The sequence below is a fragment of the Amblyomma mixtum genome, chromosome 4 (assembly GCF_055824585.1).
Source record: "Amblyomma mixtum isolate Tamu chromosome 4, ASM5582458v1, whole genome shotgun sequence".
In the NCBI taxonomy this organism is placed as follows: Eukaryota; Metazoa; Arthropoda; class Arachnida; order Ixodida; family Ixodidae; genus Amblyomma; species Amblyomma mixtum.
The window spans coordinates 18,345,463-18,366,003 of NC_143015.1; the positions used below are offsets into that span (position 1 = coordinate 18,345,463).

The window sequence follows — 20,541 nt, forward strand, 5'->3', positions numbered from 1 at the left end:
TTGGTCGTGGCATCCCTGCCATGGAGGAGCCTGAAAGACGTCATCTGGATGGTCTCCTGCAGACCTGCACTGCGGTGTTGTAGACGAAGACGATATAAGGCAGGATGACGTTCCAGGTCCTGTGTTCGGCATCTACATAGTAATATAATTCTTTACTTCTATGCATGATGGAGGAGACTGCGGGCAAAAGTTGCGTCAGAAAGAGAGCGACTTGACTGACGCCTCCTTTACAAAGGAAGCAACGATACAAAAGAAAATAAACATAAATAACAATAGATTTCAACTGAAATATGTGCAAAACATAAGAGAAAAGAGACATGCAAAACGAAATAAAGAAGGCTGTTCAATTATTTAAGAAAGAACGAGTAACAAAAACTTCACGTAGGGCTCGTACATGAAGAGTATAGAAACCAAGACCTGATTTATGGAACGAATTTAAAAGTGTTGGCAGAGTGTATGATAGTTACTGTGTAGAATAAAGGGTTTGTGGTGTGACCTTCAACTGTTCCATGCATCTTGCGACGAAAGAATGTGTGTTCCTCGTGAGATTAGATAATTCGCGAAGAAATTTTAAATCCTCTTTTACCTCCTCCTTGAAAGCTTGAGTAAACTTGCAATGATAAACGTTAAATACGGGTATTATATTTGCTTTAGAGAGTAAGTGTCACCTGCGGGCATTGTAAGGTGAGTTTAATAGTGCTCGACGAATTTTTTCAGCAGTATGTGTATTTTGTATTTTATCTAGATTGGTAATTAATGTGGCACCAGAAACGAGCAAAATATAACATACCGTAAAAAAAAGAGGGTATTGTGAACAAGAACCTTTATATTGTATGGTAATATAGTTGTCAGCCACACAGTCATACCAACCACACGCGATAGCTTGCCCAAAAACGATACTATACGAGGTCTGTTAGAAAAGTATCCGACCTTTGGCCGTTGAAAAAAAAACTTGCATAACTGGAGCGTTGCAAACCTAGTCATCTTTAAAGTAGTGTACTTGGGACTCCACACACTTCTCCCAGTGGTGCTGCCATTGAGGGAAGTATTCCGAAAAGGCCTTTTCGGAATGGAGTTTAGCTCAGCTGTCGTTGCAGCCATAATGTTCTTCCTTGTCTGAAACCGCGCTCCTTTCAATGGCTTTGAGCCATTGAAAGATGAGCAATAGCCGGCGACAGCGCGGCTAGCCGCGAGCAGCGAAAGCCTGAGTTGGTTGACGCGTCTGACCGGGTGTCGGCGAGGCGCCGCATAGCTAGCAAGCCTCGGGAATGCTAAGTCGCCTTGGTACGCGAGTCCGAGCTCGCAGTGGCAGTTACAGCAGTAAATGACCGTTTAAGCCCGATAATCCCCAATTCCGGGACGACGCCAAGGTCGAGGGTCATCGGGGAAAACTGATGGCACGTGCTCGCACGAGTGTATTTTTGTGTTTGTTTTTACTTTTATTTTTGCGAAGAAAAGCTTCAGTCTTCCACTTAAACAAACCGTCTCTGGCGGGGCACCCCTGGTGCAAGGAAGGAAGATAGAGAACCTGAAATTTACTCTGTCAATGAGTAATTACTCCCTTATTACAAATCTACTCCACCTTGAGGGTTTCCCCTAAATATTTGACCAACACAGGTCCCACCTCAAGTTATTTTTCAATTCGCTCTCGCCCTACCATAAGCTTGCCGTTCCAGTTAGCTCAGTTGGTAGAGCGACTGCTCCGGTGAAGCGGTGGTGCCGGGTTCGAACCCTGGGCCAGGACGAATTTTTCTTTAACTGCGAAGTTTATGAGAAAGCTGTATAGCTTTCTTTTGTAGCCGTATGGCTGCGCTCGGTTGGATGTCAATGAGTAATTACTCCCTTATTACAAATCTACTACACAATGGGGTTTTCCCCTAAACATTTGACCAAGTCTCATACATGAAATATTTCGTCAAAGGAAACGATCTTCCTTAGGAGCACAGACCTTTGGGCTAGTTGGTTCATAGCAGACACGTAGAAGCGCAAAAAAACACGGACAGAGAATCTTCGTTATTCTGTTAACGTACCGTAATTCTTCGGTGAAGTTAGCCAGCCTTACTTAGGCTTGGCCATTGCGGAAATGTGTGATGAGTCTTGCGATACCGATTCCTAGGTCTAGAAGCAATTGCATGTTCCACTCGGTGATGGCTTCAGGCTTTCTTGGCGCCTACGTTGACGATGACGCTTGATCGGGGTTGGATACTCACTTGTTCCTCCGGGACACTGAGGGCTACGTGAAGTTCCAGAATTCTCACCGAGGGGATGGCCTTGTTCATCGAAGGCATGATCAACTTGAATCGCAGGTCGACGATCGCCTAATGTTCATTAAGGAAATCCATGCCAAGATTACTTCGCGCAAACATTGCCATAGCGCCACGGAGGTCGCAGGATAGGTACTTACTTTGACGGTAACTCGTGCTTTGAATCGTCCTAATGTTGTAATTTGACGGCCCCCTGCGGTGCGAATTTGTGTGCCGTTCAAAGCGGTCATGACTTTCCTCAGTCTCGCATCGAATTTTTCATTCATCACTGGGTTGTTGGCTTCTGTGTCGACTACAGCGGTAACTTTCCAGCCGTCGATAACAACTTCTAAGTCGGGTGTCTTGACTCTTGCGTTGCCCGTCGTCCTCTGCGTCGGGTCACGGATTCGTCCCGTATGTGAATGGTGGGTAGGGCGTGTCGTAGAAACTTTTCTAGGTGGCGGCGCCATTTTGAAGGCGGCTCACGTCGTGGTCAAGGTTGCCATTGTAAGCAGCGTCGGCGTATCGGGGGCGGCGTCTTTATGCGGCGTGGTCTGTGGAGGATCGGCGGCGTTTCACTCGCGAGCACCCTCACCTCCTGAGGTTGCTGTCTTTAGTTTCCCAAGGGTAGTTGGGAGCCCTTCCTCATACCGCGACTGCGTAGCTGGGGCGTGGCGACGCGAAATCCGAGGTTGGCGGCGATCGTGAGCGCGAAAGGCCGTTCGGCGCTACTCTTGTCGATGCAGCTAGTCGTCAATTTATTTATTTTATTTTACAGGTATTGCCAACCTTATGCAAGGTATTGGGCAGGAGTAGGTGGCCATGACCATACCATTTCTTGCGGACGTTCGCCTAACCGTGGCTGTGGTGCGTCAAGGGCGAAGCCACGCAGGACGATACGACTGTACGGGCAGTGGCGAAGAATATGGCCGGCTTCACTGCAGTGGAGGCAGAACAGGCGGATGTGTGAAGTCTTCCAAGCGCCGTATTTCCTGGGGCTTGAGCGTCCTTCGTCAGCTGCGTGGGCGGGGGAAGGTGGGCTGGAGAAGGGGGGCGGCGTTCGGGAACAGCTTGTTCACGTCGAACGGGCGGCCTTGGTCGCTGGGGCCGAGGAATGCGTACTGCAGCGGTGTAGGTCAAAGCTGGAGCTTCAACAAAATGCGTCGATGACGGGGAGTCAAGCGTATGCTGCACTTTCTCGCGGACGATTTCCCGAAGCGTCGCTACTTGAGGCTTGTTGGAAGTAATAACAGGCGACGCAGCTCTTCCTGTACAATTTCGAGGATGACATCTCGCAGGTTGCCTCCGAATGCTGCGCTATCTGAGAAGGTTGTTATGTCACTTGGAGCTGTCGAGGGAAATGATGGGCTCGTGCTTACAAAGATGCCTTAAATGTGGCTGCTTCTTTGGTGAAATCAGCGACCGTCTATTTATTTATTTATTTTTTATCCAGTGAAAAGGCTACACAAACAAATGAAAAAAAGTCCAGAAATTCAGCACTAGTAAGTCTCGCAACAAATGAATATATATCCACAAAAAAAATGGGAACAAAACTATACAAGAAAAAGGACATCAGTCCAAAATACGAAACATTCAACGTAAAGAGGCATTACTACAGAAAGACTGAGAAAATGATATTGTGCATAACTCATGGCAGGGAAGAAAAGAAAAATCAAGAATACAGTGCAATCAAGGCGTCTTTACTTGGAAAAAAAAAGACATTCAAGTTCTGGTAGAAAATTACTCGATTCAGAAATGGTCGGTGGTAGTTTGTTCCATTCATTCACAGTTTTAGGGGAAAATTTGTTCTGGTAGGAATGAGTTTTTGCAAAAATCGGAGCCAGTGTGTAGTGTAGTGTAGTGTAGTGTAGTGTAGTGTAGTGTAGTGTGCCTTGTTCGCCTGGTGGTAGCTTTCTGAATGCAGTCTGAAGTTTAAATGGGATTTTACTTGACAAAAACTTATGAAGGAGCAAAAGTGGATTTATTTTCCGCCGTATTGCTAATGATAGAATTTTATCTTCGTGCAGGAGTAGTGAAGGAGAATGTAGTCTTCTATATTTACCAAATATAAACCTCACCGCTTTTCTTTGAATGCGTTCCAATTTTTCTGTGTCCTTCTTGGAGTACGGATCCCACAGCACCGATGCGTATTCCAGTCCCGATCTTATACATGTGTTATAAGCTAAAAGTTTTGTTCTGACGGGAGCATTTTTAAGCTTTCGTCTCAAAAAGCATAATTTTTGAAAAGCGGAAGCACAAATATCTGTGATATGAATGGACCATGATAGATTATTTTTGAGGGTTATTCCTTAACACTTATATTTATCAACTACAGAGATCACAGTCTTGCCTATTTCGTATGTGAATATGCTGGAGTGTTTCTTGTAACGCGGAGCAGAACAGTTTTTTCCCCGTTTAATTCCATGCCCCACTCTTGACCCCAGAAATCAATTGCATCCAGGGGCAGCCTGTAGAGAAGCGTGGTCTCCCGTGCTCGAGATCTTTTTAAAACCAACACAATCGCCTGCGAATAACCTGATTGAAATATCATCTGGTAAAACATCTAATACATTATTTATATAAAGTAAAAATAACAATGGTCCCAGAACACTTCCCTGGGGAACTCCGGAGGTAACAGAAAGCATGCTGGTTGAATAATTTTTCGTCTCCCGTGGATTGCGAGTGAGACCAACGAAAAGCACTTCTTTAGCACCACGCATCAAAAGCTCCTGCTTCTCAGCCTCCATATCAGGGTCGACACGTCGAAAAAGGCGCTTCGTCTTTACGTACGTCGTCACAGTCACATTCCTGTGCTGGATGCGTGACTACAGAAGCAGCTGAGCTCTTTTTTTCCTGACGATGCTTGTGAATGCCTTGAGGAACTCTCGCTTGAATGATTCCCGTGTCTTCAGATGATCTTTGTGATTTGACAACCAAATTCTCTCTGGTCCTTCAAGGGCGCAGGAAACGTGGTTTATTTTATCCCGACTGTTGAATACGGCGACACGGTCAAACTGCCAGAACCGAGGCCCTCGCTAAGCAATTAAGCAGACAAGGGAAGGGGAATGAGGGGCTCGTTATAAATATGAGAAAGGCCAACCGCCACAGAAACCAAGGGAATACAGGGGATTTTTAAAAATTAATTTACATATTTTGTTGTGTTGATAAACTTAGAATATTACTGAATATGTTAGCGCTTAAAGATAATTGATCAGAAAAGCAGATGAAAGCACAATCTCATGCCGCCGGTGGAAACCGAACCCACGACCTCCGAAATACGCGTCGGGTGTTCTACCAACTGCGCTATGGCGACGGCTGTCAGATCTTCTGCTTTCGGGGGTATTTATGTTTACAAGTGACCTAAACTTGAGAGTGTTCATCAGCGCCACCCGCGGCGGATACGTCACATCGCTCACATCGATGTGACGTCGAGCGTCACGCTCGACGTCACATCGCTCTACACGAACATTCCGCATGAAGATGGTATCCGGGCCGTAGTGACTGCCTATAATGAAGCTAGCATAGAAAAAACAGTAGGTAGTTGTACTTTGGCCACCTTATTGAAACTTATATTGCAGTTAAATAATTTTGAATTCGAAGGAAAACATTATGTCCAGACGAGTGGTACTTCAATGGGTACCCGTATAGGCCGAAATTATGCAAACATATTTATGGGTATGCTTGAAAACAAATTTTTGGAAAGCCGGTCTTTAGTACCATTTTGCTATAGGCGTTACATCGATGATATTTTTTTCATTTGGCCACATGGCGAAGCCGAACTCCTATCATTTACCGCCGATTTCAACAGCGTGCATCCTTCGATATCATTTTCCCATACGTATTCTAGATCTACAATAAATTTTCTTGACGTCACAGTCTCACTTCATGAAGACCACTTAACTACAACAGTGTACCGTAAACCTACTGACCGCCAACAGTACCTGCACTTTGACAGTAGCCATGTCAAGCATGTTAAAACCAGCATCCCCTACAGTCAAGTGGTCCGCTTCAAACGCATCTGCTCGGAACAATTTGATTTTGAACGCAACTGCGCTACACTTCGTAACTCGCTGACTAAGCAGAATAACCCACCACAACTGATAGATGACGCCATTAAGCGGGCTGATACACTACACCGATCGAGTCTACTTGCCAAAGATAAACCAACAGGTCAGCACTTTCATGCCAACCTTGTCTTGACCCATTCTGCATCTGCTCCAAAAATTTCAACAATCCTAAATAAGCACTATAACATTCTTATGCAAAGTGATCGCCTGAAGAATATATTTTTAGAGCCACCCAAAGTAGTTTACAGAAGGTCAAAAAACCTACGCGATATACTAACATCGTCAAAGACCAATTCCCCCGAACCCGTAGGCTGCCATCCATGTAACAAGAGTCGCTGTAAAGTATGTCTGCACATGACCACATCTTGTAGCGTCAATGGCACCGGTTCACTCTTTCGTTTAAGCATTCGCGATGATTTCAACTGCGATACCGCAAATGTCATCTACCTGCTGCAGTGTACCGTATGTAATTCAAAATATATAGGGCAGACTGAAACCCCGTTCAGATTACGCTTCAACAACCACGAAGCCCACGTTCAAGCCCTACCGAACTTACCGCTATCAAGGCATGTCCAACTCACCGGCCACTCATTTGATCAGATTTCTGCTGCCATTCTGAAATCAGGCTTTAAAAATAATCATGACCGGGAAATTAGGGAGTCTTACCTTATCTATAAGTTCAATACAATGTCTTCCGGTTTAAATGAAAGCACAGGAAAATTGAGTTCCATACCTTCTTAATGCCCAAATATTTCGCTTTTAGGTCAGTGTATTCTGGTTCGTCATCAGTTTCTTTTCTAGATTTAGTAATAGATACTCTTTATACTGATTATGCTGTTCATTGCCTCCATGTGTTTCATTGATCATGTGTGACTTCTTCCTTCTTCATTCTCGCTGTTCAAGATGGTCACTTGTCATCTTAGGACTGATTATAAGCAAAGTACATTGCCATGTTTATTATATGTAGCTAACACAGCAGATAGACTAAATTTCGCAAAGTAACTGTTGTGTATTGTGGTTCATTTATCGTCTTGTGATTGACACTGTGATTCATTTATCGTTCTGTAGACATGCGCCTGGTGCTTTTTATCGAAATTTTTGGCTCTGTTATCCTGTGCGTTGTTCTTCTCTACATATATTGTGACATCCCTCTCGATCCAGACATTCTGACGAAGGCCGTTCCACGGTCGAAACGTCAATAAATTGTTTCAAGCGTTTCAAACGTTGGTCTACGTTCTTCTCTCTCTCTCTCTCCCTATATATGTATATATATATATATGGTGAACGCGGCGCGGAGGCTACAGCCAGCAAGGCCTTAAATCCACATTTTACTGCCAACAGCAGAAGCGTCTGCCCAAAGCAAAACATTCTCAAGAACAAGCATACGTATACTAAAGTGGAACGAGATCAACCATCGGCGTCGCATGGCCTCGACAGAATTTGAGTTGCTTTCTGCGATGCGAGGTACAACAAACCATACAACACGGCTCGTGAAAGGGGCGACGAAGGCATATATCACCTGCAGCGGAGTAGGACACGACGCGGCAAGGTCCCCTCTGGAAAAAAAAAAACGGAACTGAAACGGCAGAGGAGTTAAGACTTTTACTTAGAATGGAGGGGACACCACAGGCGCACAATTTTCGTGCTCACTTGTGTACAGATCGATCTGAGGAATTCCGCCGTCGCATTAAGAATAAAGCTATGACTGGTACAAAAATGTATAGAAGTTTTATTCGAAACTGTCCAAGAGCTAGAAGTCGCTCAGAAAACAATATTTGAAAGTTGCTTTGGCTGTGGGAACCGGAAGCACCAAAGATACATTCTGAACCAGTGGCTGTTGGACTCAGAGAGCTGAATATTTTGCCAGTTGCTGACTCTTCTAAATTTAACCTTGACTTCAGATCCCGCCAGCTGCATAGAACAACAATTTTTCAAAAATCTCTGGGTACATTTACTCGTCACAAAAACAGTCGCGAGAAGGCACCCATTACCATTGAAGCTGTCTCGCGCCACTCTACCATGAGAACCATGCACAAGCTACTGCGACGAATGAGGCCAGTGGCGGTAAAATGAAAACGAAGGGAGTCGTGTGATGCGACCTAGGCACTCTCCGATAGAAAACAAGCAGTACACTGTTCCTCGGGGATCGATTCGGCCCCGAGAAATTCAATCTAAACCCAAGGCTGCCCTTGATTACGCCGCAGCATTGGACGGAAGCAAAGCAAGCAGACCAAGCACATGATTTATTGGACTCGTATTTTAGAAAGCTTCCTCGGCTTTCCCTTGTGTAGCGCTGAAGAAAATAAAGAAAAACCGCTGGCAAGGAGGAACATCTCGGTGTTAGAAAAGACCGGTACGTATTACGGAAAAGGAAGCTTTTCAAACTCACTGAAAGAAAACGCTACCTCGCATATTGTTTACACATGTCAGCAGCCGTTGATGAGTTTCTCTGCCGGCCTCATCTGTGTCGCTTGGCGTCACTTCTGAGGTGTGTTTTCAAACTCTCTGTATGCAGTGAATGACACAACAAAGCGTGAAAGTTACGCACGCACTCCTCAGTCGAATCGTAGTACGCGCGGATCATGCATGATTCCTCCAGAGCTCTCATAGCGGAAACGTGCCTCGAAAGAATGGAACTTCCAGGGCAGATCTTTCGTTAGAACGTGCTTGTTAATAGAACCAAGTGTTCAACTAATGTTTATAAAAATCCCCTGGCCGGTCGGGAAGAATATATAGTATTCACTAACGGGAGTAAAATACAGTGTATTTAAAAACAACTCTGATCATATGAGCGCCACTGTCGAAAGGAGAGAGAATTTCAGACAAAAACGAATTCCGGAAGAATTAAAAAAAATTGCTGAGAGAAAAAGACAAATGCGTAACACCACCAAGTGTACCGAAAAGCATACGCAGTCTTTCCTAAGAAATATCACAGTGCATTCATAGACATACAGAGGCAAAGCACAAACGAAGCTTGCGAACGAAAAATTCCATCTGAAGAAAGTCGCTTAAAGTATTACTCGCTACAGTAGCAAAAATATGTCAAGAAAAAGAAAAGCGAGGAGACTAATGATGACTAACAGGACTGGTAAGGGACCACTAATGCTAGCCTCTTCTATCTTTTATTTGCGCTCCTATGGCCACGTGTGTCTAGATCCTTCATTATGAAGAGCACATTATATTTCTAATAATGCAAGCACATAAAGAAAACAGGCAAGTGCTGTGCCAATGGCATGACTGTGGATGAAGGTAAATAGTGGGGTACTCAAGCGGTTAAAATGATGGCATGCATGCACCACGACTTAGTGCTCGTGTCATCGTATCTCGGCTGAATATTGCCGCGAATTTTTGTAATGTTTTGTTCTGCTTGTTTATTGCTTCAAGGCTGCTGACACTCCGCTTTATCGCTTCGTTTGTGACGCAAGACGCGCCTAGATTTATCTCGATTGATCGCATCCAGGCGGAGCCGATTCTACTTTGCGCCAGAATGTTCTAGTAACTTTCCAAGCTTTATCTCGAATGTTCGCTGTCCGCTTTAAAAAGAGCATGGCCGACAGCGGCGGGCATTCTGTTCGACGACCGCCGAGCACGCTTATTGCTACGCCGCCGCCGAGTGATTCAGTTCTTTGCGGGCGAAAGTCACCCCAAATAAAGAGTTTCGTTTCGAAGGCGTTCTCGCTGTTTTCCTGTTCGCCGTACTGCAGTCACCACTACGTGACAATATACTGACTTATGTGCGACAGTGGCTCTCGAGCATAGGAATGATAATAGCGAGTTTCATAAAACGTTGCAACGGCGGCCTTATGAGAAAGACACGAACGGGTCATGTTAAAGAATATAGCGCGATGTGAGATTTACGGTTCGTTTTCAGCTAGTTACGCAATGCGACAAAAAGTACATGACATGAAGCCATTTGAGCGGTTCTGCACGATACTGGGGTTCTAGTTAGTGAAAAATAGCTGGGGAGCCTTTTCCAAAGACTGTACTCTAGACTATGTGGAAATAAAGCAACTTTGAAGCAAGACAAATTGCCTTATTAATAACCAATAGTGTGTAGGTTTGTAAGTTTTCTCAGAAATCATCCATGAAAGTGACGTTGATTATACGCTTCAACACTATTGTCAATAAAATATTCGTTTCACTATGATGAGGAATGAGACAGCGATGTTGTTCCACACTTGTATATTGTCAATACATAATTATCGAGTACATTATTATGGGGACGCGGTACATTCGCATCCACGGGCGGCAGCGGCTCGCATGCACATGACGGACAGCGATACAGGACGACAGCGTGGACGGATGTGAAAACAAGCTGTAGAGTAGTTGCGGTGAACATCTCCCTCCTGCGCCGTCCCTCTTTCGTTTCTTTCCACTGCACTGCCCTCCTCACGCTTCCTCCCAAGAACGAGGCAAATGACGCACCGAACAGCTGCACCAGCACAAAGCAACTGGGCAGGCGACGGAACCGCGCCAGCCGTGCATTCCTGGCGCAGCCTTTTTTCGCTCAGAGGGCTCAAAGTGGCCGCTGCTGGCTCTGGTCTGGATTAATTGGAGAGATATGGGAGTTTTTCGCTGGGCGTCGTCAGGCTGAGGATGGTGACGGTAAATAGGGCAGAACTAGTAAGGAGAGAAAGGCGAGTTATTCCTAGGCTCAAACCAAGACCAGGAAATGGACATGGGAAAGGCGTGTAAGAAGGGAATAGGTAAATAATGCTCCATATGAGAATAGGAGTGGACATTAAGACAGGGCGTACGTGGAAGTGGGTGTCAGTTATGTGGGCAGATGACAGGATGTTTTGGAGCTAATGTGGTGGCAGCTGACACAGGGCAGGGTGAACTAGATATCACTGGCAGAAACGTTTACCATCCAGTGGACAATATTGTCACGACCAGAGGAGCCGTGAAGGTAGACGTCGGGAAGAACCCAAGACCGGGAGCCTTCTTTTGATTATGGAGCCAGCTTCCACGACACAGAACAGAACAGCGCGCCACGAGAGCCCACCGCCGCTTCGTAATCGTCTTCGACTCAGCGCGGAGGCCGCGCGGGGCGTTAGGCGCGTGGCATTATTCCCCCCCGCGAAAGCATACATCGTCCCGATGTGGAATGGGGTATGTACAGTGAGGGGAGGAGGAACAAAAAAAAAAGACTGGGGGTGAGGTGAACTATACAGTGCGCGCTAGATGACATGCAGGGAGAGTCAAGTTCACACGTGGGGTAAGGGGAAAAGGTACGAAACAGCGTGAACACAGCGCTCAGTCACGCGAAAAGTACGGCTTTAAGCGCACTACATGCACGATTTCAGGCCGTTGACGCTGAGGGCCGGCGACCACAGTTCCATGGGGGACAACTTCGTAGTTGACGCTGTTCAGGCGGCGCAGGACTCTGTACGGGCCAAAATACCTATTTAAAAGCTTTTCGCACAATCCCTTGTGGCGCACTGGTGTCCACACCCACACGTGGTCGCCCGGCTCGTAGTGCACGTCCCTGTGCCGAAGGTTATAGTGTCGGGCATCGGCGGACTGCTGGTCCTTGATGTGCAAGCGGGCCAGCTGACGGGCCTGCTCTGCTTGTTCCACGAAGTGGCCTGCTTCAGGGGCGAGCTCTGCGTCGCCGTACGGCAGCATGGCGTCTAGCATCATGCGTACCTCTCTGCCATACATGAGACGGAACGGGGTGAACTGGGTGGTTTCCTGCGTCGCGGTATTATATGCGAAGGTGACGTAAGGCAAGACCTCATCCCAGGTTTTGTGTTCAACGTCGACGTACATCGAAATCATGTCCGCCAATGTTTTGTTGAGCCGTTCCGTTAGACCATTGGTTTGGGGATGATACGCTGTTGTTGGTCGATGAGCAGTATGGCTAAGCCCTAAGATGGCACGTAGGAGTCGGGCTGTAAACACCTTGCCTCGGTCAGTAATGATGGCCGATGGGGCGCCGTGTCTAAGCACGATGTCGTGCATAAAGAAGTGGGCAACTCGGCAATCGCTTTACACCGCACAATTGGTCGCGGTGCACTCTGCCCAGCCGACTCCTTACCGGGCGGATCGGCGCCAGGCACCGCGGAAGACTGACCTCTGGCGCACTCCGGATCAACGCCCGCTCTGCTACCACTGTGGTGAGGCCGGCCATCTCTACCGGCGGTGCCCCTATCGCGAAATGGGACTACGCGGTTTTTCTGTCGACAGCCCCCGTCCACGCCCTGGAGAGCGCCCTCAAGACATCGCCGAGTATGTCACCCGCCAGCGTAGTTCACCATCTCCTCCGCGCCGCGAGTCGCGATCGCCCTCTACACGCCGGTCTTCGCCCTCTGGGTCCCGTTTCGCCTCAGGACAACGTGGTTCCTCGAGCCCTCGTCGGGAAAACTAGCTCCGACGGCCTTTGGAGGCGAAGCCGCCGAACGCCGTTCCGACGCAAAGCTTCCACCGCCGCAGCAACTGAATCGCCCCGACGTCGCACGCCGCATCCCTGCACAGTTTTCTCCGACGTGCCTTTCGTATCGCCGCGATGCCGCAACCCCAATCGCCGACCCGCTTCCGCCGCCGCACCGACCCAATCGCCCCGACGCCGAACGCCGCATCGCCGAAGAGTTTCCCCCAACGCGCCGCTTGAATCGCTCCGACAGCGCAACCCCAGTCGCCGACCAGGTTGCGCCTCCGCACCGACTGAATCCTCCACAACAGCCATCGACGGGCCGTGCTGAAGGCAGGGTCTCCTTAGATATCCCTGTTCTCGTCGACACAAAGGAGGTCAGCGCGTTGGTTGATACGGGCGCAGATTACTCTATCCTTAGCGGACGGCTTGCGACGGCCCTGAAAAAAGTGACGACACCCTGGGACGGTCCCGACATACGCACGGCAGGCGGACATCTTGTCGCACCACTCGGCCTGTGTGCGGCCCGGTTTACGGTTCGAGGCTGCACATTCGTTGCCTCTTTTCTCGTTCTCCGCGAATGTTCTTGCGATGTCATCCTTGGCATCGACTTTCTTCGCGAGCACGGTGCGATCATAGACCTCCCGAACCGCTTGGTGACGTTTTCTACCGCAATGGCCACAGCAGAACCTGCGCACCAGGGTTCTCAGTCCGCCCTGCTAGTCGCCGACGATAACGTTACGGTGCCACCACGTGCCAGTATTCTCACGAGAGTTACCTGCGACGAGCCACATAGGGGACTCCGGGTTGTCGAGCCTAATGTATCCCTCGTACTCACTAAGGGGGTTGCGGTGGCACGGGGCCTTGGATCCTTTCATGACGGTTGTACAGAGGTCCTTGTCGCCAACTTCTGCAATGAACATCGACATCTGTTCCGTGGCACAGCCATCGCTTACGTCGACCATGTTCAGGAAGTGGCCGAATGCTTTGCTTGTGCGGAGGACACACCTGGAGCTGACGCCGAAGCGGTCACCAGTGTAGACATAAATCCTGGCCTTCCACCCACTGAAAAGAGGCAACTCCAGGACCTCTTGCGGGAGTTTGGTGCGTTGTTAAAGCCCATAGAAAAGTATGTTCAAACCCGATCAACTGCAAAATGGACACTTCCACGAGCTAGAACTAACTATGGTAAACAAGCACTTAACTTCCTTATACCTAATGTTCTAAACAGCTACGAATCTAACCAGCTGAGCATGTATAACCTCCGACCACATGATTTAAAAGTGTACTTTGTAAATAATATTCCATAACTTCTTTTCATATATTGTAGTTTGTGTATGTATCGGTGTCCTTTTCCCCTTTGTAATCAACCCAGCAGTGTATAACTTTCAAATGCATTTGTTCAGTTTTAATTGTTTTTTTCTAGTTTCAAACTACATCTCTGTGTACCCATCAGTTCAATCGTAAATATTATAAATCCTTTCTACAGTGTGCTCGTATGCGATCTGCCACCGTTGTATGCATGTGTTTATTTTATTATTTTGTAATGGCTCTTAGATGAGCCACAGGCATTTTCAAGCTATTTTCTTTAGCTTTTGGCCTGTGGCTCATCCTAAAGACTGTATGCACATTTGTAAAATAAAATAAAGTTTGGTTTGGTTTGGTTTCACGTCGTCGTCCAAAGTGCGCCAAACGTCGATAGTTAAACACCGCATTATCACGCATGAAGGAGCCCGACCCATCCATCAGCAGCCCTATCGTGTGTCCCCTCGTGAGCGAGATGCTATTCAAACACAGGTCGAAGAGATGCTCACAGACGGCGTCATCCAACCGTCAAGCAGTCCGTGGTCGTCTCCTGTCGTCCTCGTGAAAAAGACGGGACACTACGGTTCTGCGTCGACTACAGGAAGCTGAACAGTGTGACCAAGAAAGACGTGTACCCGCTCCCGCGTATCGACGACTCCCTCGACCAACTTCGTCAAGCCAAGTACTTCTCTTCGGTCGACCTCAGAAGTGGTTATTGGCAGATAGAAGTTGATGAGAGGGACCGTGAGAAAACCGCCTTCATTACAGCGGACGGGCTGTATGAATTTCGCGTCCTCCCATTCGGGCTCTGCTGTGCTCCTGCCACGTTCCAAAGAATTATGGACCCCGTTCTCACCGGTTTGAAGTGGCAGACCTGTCTTGTTTATCTTGACGATGTCATCATTTTTTCCGCAACGTTCACAGAACATCTGCACCGCCTCAGGACTGTCCACAAAGCCGTTCGATCCGCCAACCTCTCCCTCAAACCAGAAAAATGCCACTTTGGGTTCACCGAATTGAAGTTCCTCGGGCACGTCATTAGTGCTGACGGAATCCGCGCTGACCCAGAGAAGCTTGCTGCCGTTGCTGCCTTTCCGGTTCCCTCCCACAAAAAAGCAGTCCGACGTTTTCTGGGCCTGTGCTCCTATTATCGCCGCTTCATTAGAAACTTCGCCCAGCTCGCCAGCCCTCTGACGCTCCTAACCCGTGATGAGACGTCATTTTCCTGGGGCAACGAACAACAGACTGCCTTCGACGAGTTACGACGCCTACTCCAATCACCGCCCATCCTGGCAGATTTCGACGAAGATGCCGATACGGAGGTGCACACGGATGCGAGCAACGTCGGTCTTGGCGCCGTTCTAGTTGAGCGGCAAAACGGTGTCGACAAAGTAATTGCCTACGCCAGCCGCGCACTGTCGCGTGCTGAGTTGAACTACTCTACCACGGAAAAAGCATGTTTAGCGGTAGTGTGGGCCGCCGCCAAGTTCCGCCCATACCTCTATGGCAGACCGTTTCGTATCGTCACCGACCACCACTCGCTGTGCTGGCTGAAAAATTTAAAGGACCCTTGCGGCCGCCTAGCACGTTGGGCATTACGCCTGCAGGAATTCGATTTCACCGTCACCTACAAGTCAGGCCGGAAACACACCGACGCTGATACCTTGTCACGCGCTCCCGTCGAACCTCCTCCGCAAGACACCACCGACGATGATAGCTTCCTTGGAGCGGTCAGCACATCTGAGATCGTTTCCAGACAGCGTGCCGACGCCGAGCTCCGTCTACTCATCGAACATCTCGAAGGTGGGTGCCCTGAAATACCACGAAACCTAGCTCGTGGACTATCGTCGTTCTGCCTGCGGAGAGGGGTGCTTTATAAAAAGAACTCTACTTCAAGTCCGACAACGTACCTGCTCGTCATACCGTCTGATCTGCGGGATGAAGTCCTCCTTGCCTGCCATGATGAACCGACTTCGGGCCACCTAATAATAATAATGGTTTTATTTGCGCCAAATTAATACATGGCGCGGGAGACCCGCAGTAAAAGCTGTCACAAGCGACAGCTTGACAAAGCCGGAGGCCCCCCTATACACTTGACAGCATCATAGGCGCAATGAAACGGCATGTCTCATCCAAAAAGAAAATAGAACAAAACATGAAAACATCTGCAATTACAATCACTCATCAGAACTACATAAAATTATACAGAAAATGTGTTAGAATGAAGCTAGAAAGCACTTACAAAAGCAATGGAACATTCGTGTGCGATAGCAATGAGTTTAGCGAAAGTAACAGATAAATTAAGCACATTTTTGCTTCAAATAAAATTCAAATCAAAGTGAATACAGACAAGCGGTACAGTCAGGGTAAACAACAATGTGACAGAGTAAACAGGAATGGCAAGCGAAGTGTCCTAGTACATGTTGAAATACCGGCGGAGTGTTTTGAACGTTACCTTTTCAAGTTGGATATGTTTATGATTTAAATCATTTAGTAACCGGGGTAATTTATTCTGTAGTGTTTGTAGGCCGTATGTTGTGCGAAACGTCCTTACTTTCCAGAGCTCCGTGTAACGTGTCTGGCGTGTAGTAGCGTTTTGTTGTAACCTGGCTAGACGATGTAGAAATGAACTGTTGCTGGCGTTTTCATTCTTAATTGCCTTGCAAAGGATATAATCAAACAGCTTGGTAACAGGAATTATGTTGTATTTGGGAAATAGATGATACGTATGTGAATAAAACGGCAGATTTTCTATTACTCTTATAAACCTTTTCTGCAACTTGTGAAGCTTCTGCAAATTTCCGTAAGTTGTCGTAGACCAAACTAAGTGACAATAGTTGAGTCGGGAGGAGAATAGGGTATTATAAATTAACAGTAAGATTTTTGGTGGTAGTAAATTGCGATTGCGGTATACTAGCGCAATTACCTGTGCCAGCTTAATAAGCATACTGTCCACGTGGACATCCCATGACATATTCTGCTGAAAGATAACACCTAATGTCTTAATACTGGAAGTTATTTCGAGAGGAGTGGCATTTAAGTAGATAGACTTTTGTATTGTTAGGTTTTTGTTTTTACTTCGAAAGAATACGGCTTTTGTTTTGTTTGCATTAATCGTCAGGTTGTTTTTACGCGTCCATTCGTCTAGTTTTATTAGTGTTAAATTAGCAGCATCAACAAGGTCGTCACTAGTTTTACCGGTTAATAATATGCTGGTATCATCCGCGTACATGATAAATTTCACGGTTGCATCAATATTCGCAATATCATTCACGTACATATTAAATAAAAAAGGTCCTAATATACTGCCCTGTGGGACGCCTGCTGAAATAGATAATGGGTTAGAACTGTGGTTGTTTATGACGACTATTTGTCCACGAAATTCCAAGTAGGAGCATAAAAGAGATGCGGCTTTACCACGAAAGCCATAGTGTTAGAGTTTCTTAATTAAAAGTTGATGACTAATGGAGTCAAATGCTTTTGACAGGTCAATAAAAATTCCTAACACAAGTCTTCCTTCTTCAAACTGATTTAGTATGTGCTCTTTTTGTTGTAGCAATGCGAGTTGTGTGCCTAAACCCTTACGGAAGCCATACTGGCAATCAGTCAGCAGGCAATGTTTCTGCTCAAATTCGGATAGTCGCTTTAAAATAACTTTTTCGAAGACTTTTGAAAAACGGGAAGGATTGATAACGGTCGATAGTTTCCTAAGTCGTTTTTATCGCCTTTTTTAAAGAGCGCAGCGACTCGCGCTATCTGCATCGTTCGAGGAAACGTGCCTTCGCTTATACAGATATTAAAGATATATGTAAGACAAGGAGAGAGAAGGTCAGCAACATATTTGATGGGTTTTATTTGGATAGCATCAATATCTTTAGCGGTACTATTATTTAGACTGTGAATTGTGCTAATTATCTCTCCCTCATTTAGTGGATACAAAAATATAGAGCTAGAGTTGTATGGAATACCATCAAGATCATTGTCTGGTGCGTTGTTACTTCCAATTTTTACAAAGTGTTCGTTAAAAGCGTCAGCAACTGCTTTTCCCTCTAACTCAAGACCATTTATTTTTAAGCTCTGTATCCTTTCCTCAGGAATATTGCAATTCAACAAAGAGTTCAGTTTTTTCCACATTGTGGCCGTACGTGGAACCAGTGAATTAAAAGAAAGTGTATAGTAATCTCGCCTGGCCTTTTTTATATCTTTGTCTAAACGATTCCTAATTTTTTTAAAAGCCTAAAATATTTCGGGGTCTCTTGTCTTTATAAATTCACTGTATAATGCATTCTTTCTCCGTATTCTGGCAGATAGCTCTGCACTAATCCATGGTTTACGTATTTTCTTTTTTTGTTTAATGCACTTAAAAGGAAAGCTAATGTCATAACTTTCTTTCAGTAGGCTGAAAAAAGCCTCGTAAGCCAAATTTGCGTCTTTAAGATCGTATACAGTATCCCAACATGTCTGAGCTATCTTCTCACGAAAAATAGAAAGAGTCTGATCTGTTATTAGTTGAATGAAATGGTTTGTCTTTGTTTCCTTGTTTCGTACGTGACCCTTGAAACATAAATATATCGGCAAGTGATCACTGAGATCCGATGCGAAGACGCCAGCATTAATGACTTCAGAACTTAAATTCGTAATAAATACGTCAATTAAAGATGACGAATTCTCGGTCACTCTGGTAGGAAGACTGATAGTATTCCAACACGCATTCATCTCCAAGAGAGTATCTAACCTAAGTTTTGGTGAATCATTCTTCATCATGTTAATGTTAATGTCTCCGCCATAAATTAAATTGAAATTGTTTTCATTTATAAAGACGAGAAAAGTTTCTAAGAACTCCAAAAATGATGTAACGGAACCATTCGGCGGGCGATAGCAAACAGCGAAAACAGTATTGTTTTGTATCACTGATAAAAATTCATAGTCATGAGTTATTACTGAAAACTGGTTCAATATTTCATATGCAGACGGCTTTTTAACCAAGGTGCATATTCCGCCACCACGACCTGTTGATCGATTCAGGTAGAAAGTATTGTACAATGGAAGCCGAAAGATGTTCACATCGTCAACACACCAAGTCTCTGTCAGCATAATGACGTCAAAGGATTGCTTTGTTTGCTCAAAAAAGAGTTGTAAGTCATGTTCCTTGCGAGTAAAAGAACGTATGTTTAAGTGAAAACATTTGAAAGCCTTCGAAAACGCTGTACCTAAGTGATGGTTGAAAGTGTGTGGCAATACATACGAGTGAGTAGGTGCCATAGTGTTCTTAGTGTTCAGCTGATCTGTTGCTTAAGTTTGTCGCGGTCACTATAGCAGGAAATGACCACCGCGTTTTGCCCATCAGCTTTCCGGACCAAGACCTTGTTGTTGTTGTGCCATACGTATTTGTAGTTATTTGTCTTGGCCCAGAGCTTTGTTTCGGTAAGCAGAGTACGTGTCCTTTTTGTCAGGTTTTCTAACACAAAAATGCTGTCATTTCCTTGGTACAGTGTTTTCCTGTTTTGCCACCATTTGTCTCTTACTGATTGTTTGGCGAAACGACAGATAATGCCAGGTATCTTATCTTGCTTTGAGGGCAGGCGATGAGTGGACACTATGTCACTTTCCTGAAGCTGTGGCAGGTTGTTTAGAGTTGCCAGCTTATTTATCTCATCAATCAGGTTTTCATCCTTCATTGCTTTAATTCCATGGAATTCAAGGTTGAGCTTTCGGCTTCTCCATTCCAAACAGTCCATTTCGTTTTTCAGCTGCGTTATTTCATCGTCCTGCTTCTCAATCTTATCTACCCTGTGTTTCAGGTCCTTGACTTCACGTTCGTTCTTTTCTATCCGAGTTAGAAGCTCATCGTACTGGTCACTCATGTACTGAACTGTGTCTTCGACGCTGTCAACTGTTTCTTTTAGCGGTAAAAGGTACTCCAGCTTTTCACTGATTGATTTCAGCAGTGCACGAACATCTTGGTCATCCGTATCAATGCTGGATCTATCGAGTTGTGGAGCACGACCTTTCGAACGCCTGCAATTTGAGCAACGCCACGCACTGCGATACTGCTCCCCTTTTGACTTGATAGTAGCATCTGAAATTCCTGCACATTTTCCCGTGTGATAGACAGATCTACAGTCACTACAGTCGATTTTGGAATCAAGTTCCTCGAGTTGCATATCACATGACCCACACTGTTCATCAAGGGGCATAGCGACACTTCTGGCAGCAGCAGCAGCAGCAGTAAAAGAAGACAGCGGGAAAATATATTAACAGAGCAGCAACTAACCTGCAATTGCAGAGAAATTAAGATGGTGCCTTTCCCGTGCCGCTGCCGCTGCCAATGTGACAGCCGCAGGTCTCTGGGCTTTCTTTATAGCCTCGTCCGATGGGTGGGCGTGTCCACTGGCCGGTAGCGATGCAGTCCTGGATGACGTTATCTTCCGCAGCAACCAGCACACGTGCACGCAGACGGTTGTAGTCGATGTCAAAACTTCATATCTGCAATTGCAGAGAAAAACTTCTTAAGATGGTGCCTTTCCCGTGCCGCTGCCGCTGCCAGTGTGAC

At 46.2% G+C, this 20,541-nt stretch overlaps 1 protein-coding gene across 1 annotated transcript; it reads right to left on the reverse strand.

Annotated features, from left to right (window-relative positions):
* Positions 1–18,996: 18,996 nt before the first annotated feature.
* On the reverse strand, positions 18,997–20,185 carry LOC149345801 (uncharacterized). Its single transcript, XM_089585294.1, has one exon. It carries the CDS (start codon positions 20,183–20,185, stop codon positions 19,265–19,267), a length of 921 nt encoding a protein of 306 aa, XP_089441420.1. The 3' UTR covers positions 18,997–19,264.
* Positions 20,186–20,541: the final 356 nt, after the last annotated feature.

Bases quoted from the DNA above. Each gene is read 5' to 3' on its own strand.
- LOC149345801 (XM_089585294.1), bottom strand. From the start codon at position 20,185: ATGCCCCTTGATGAACAGTGTGGGTCATGTGATATGCAACTCGAGGAA.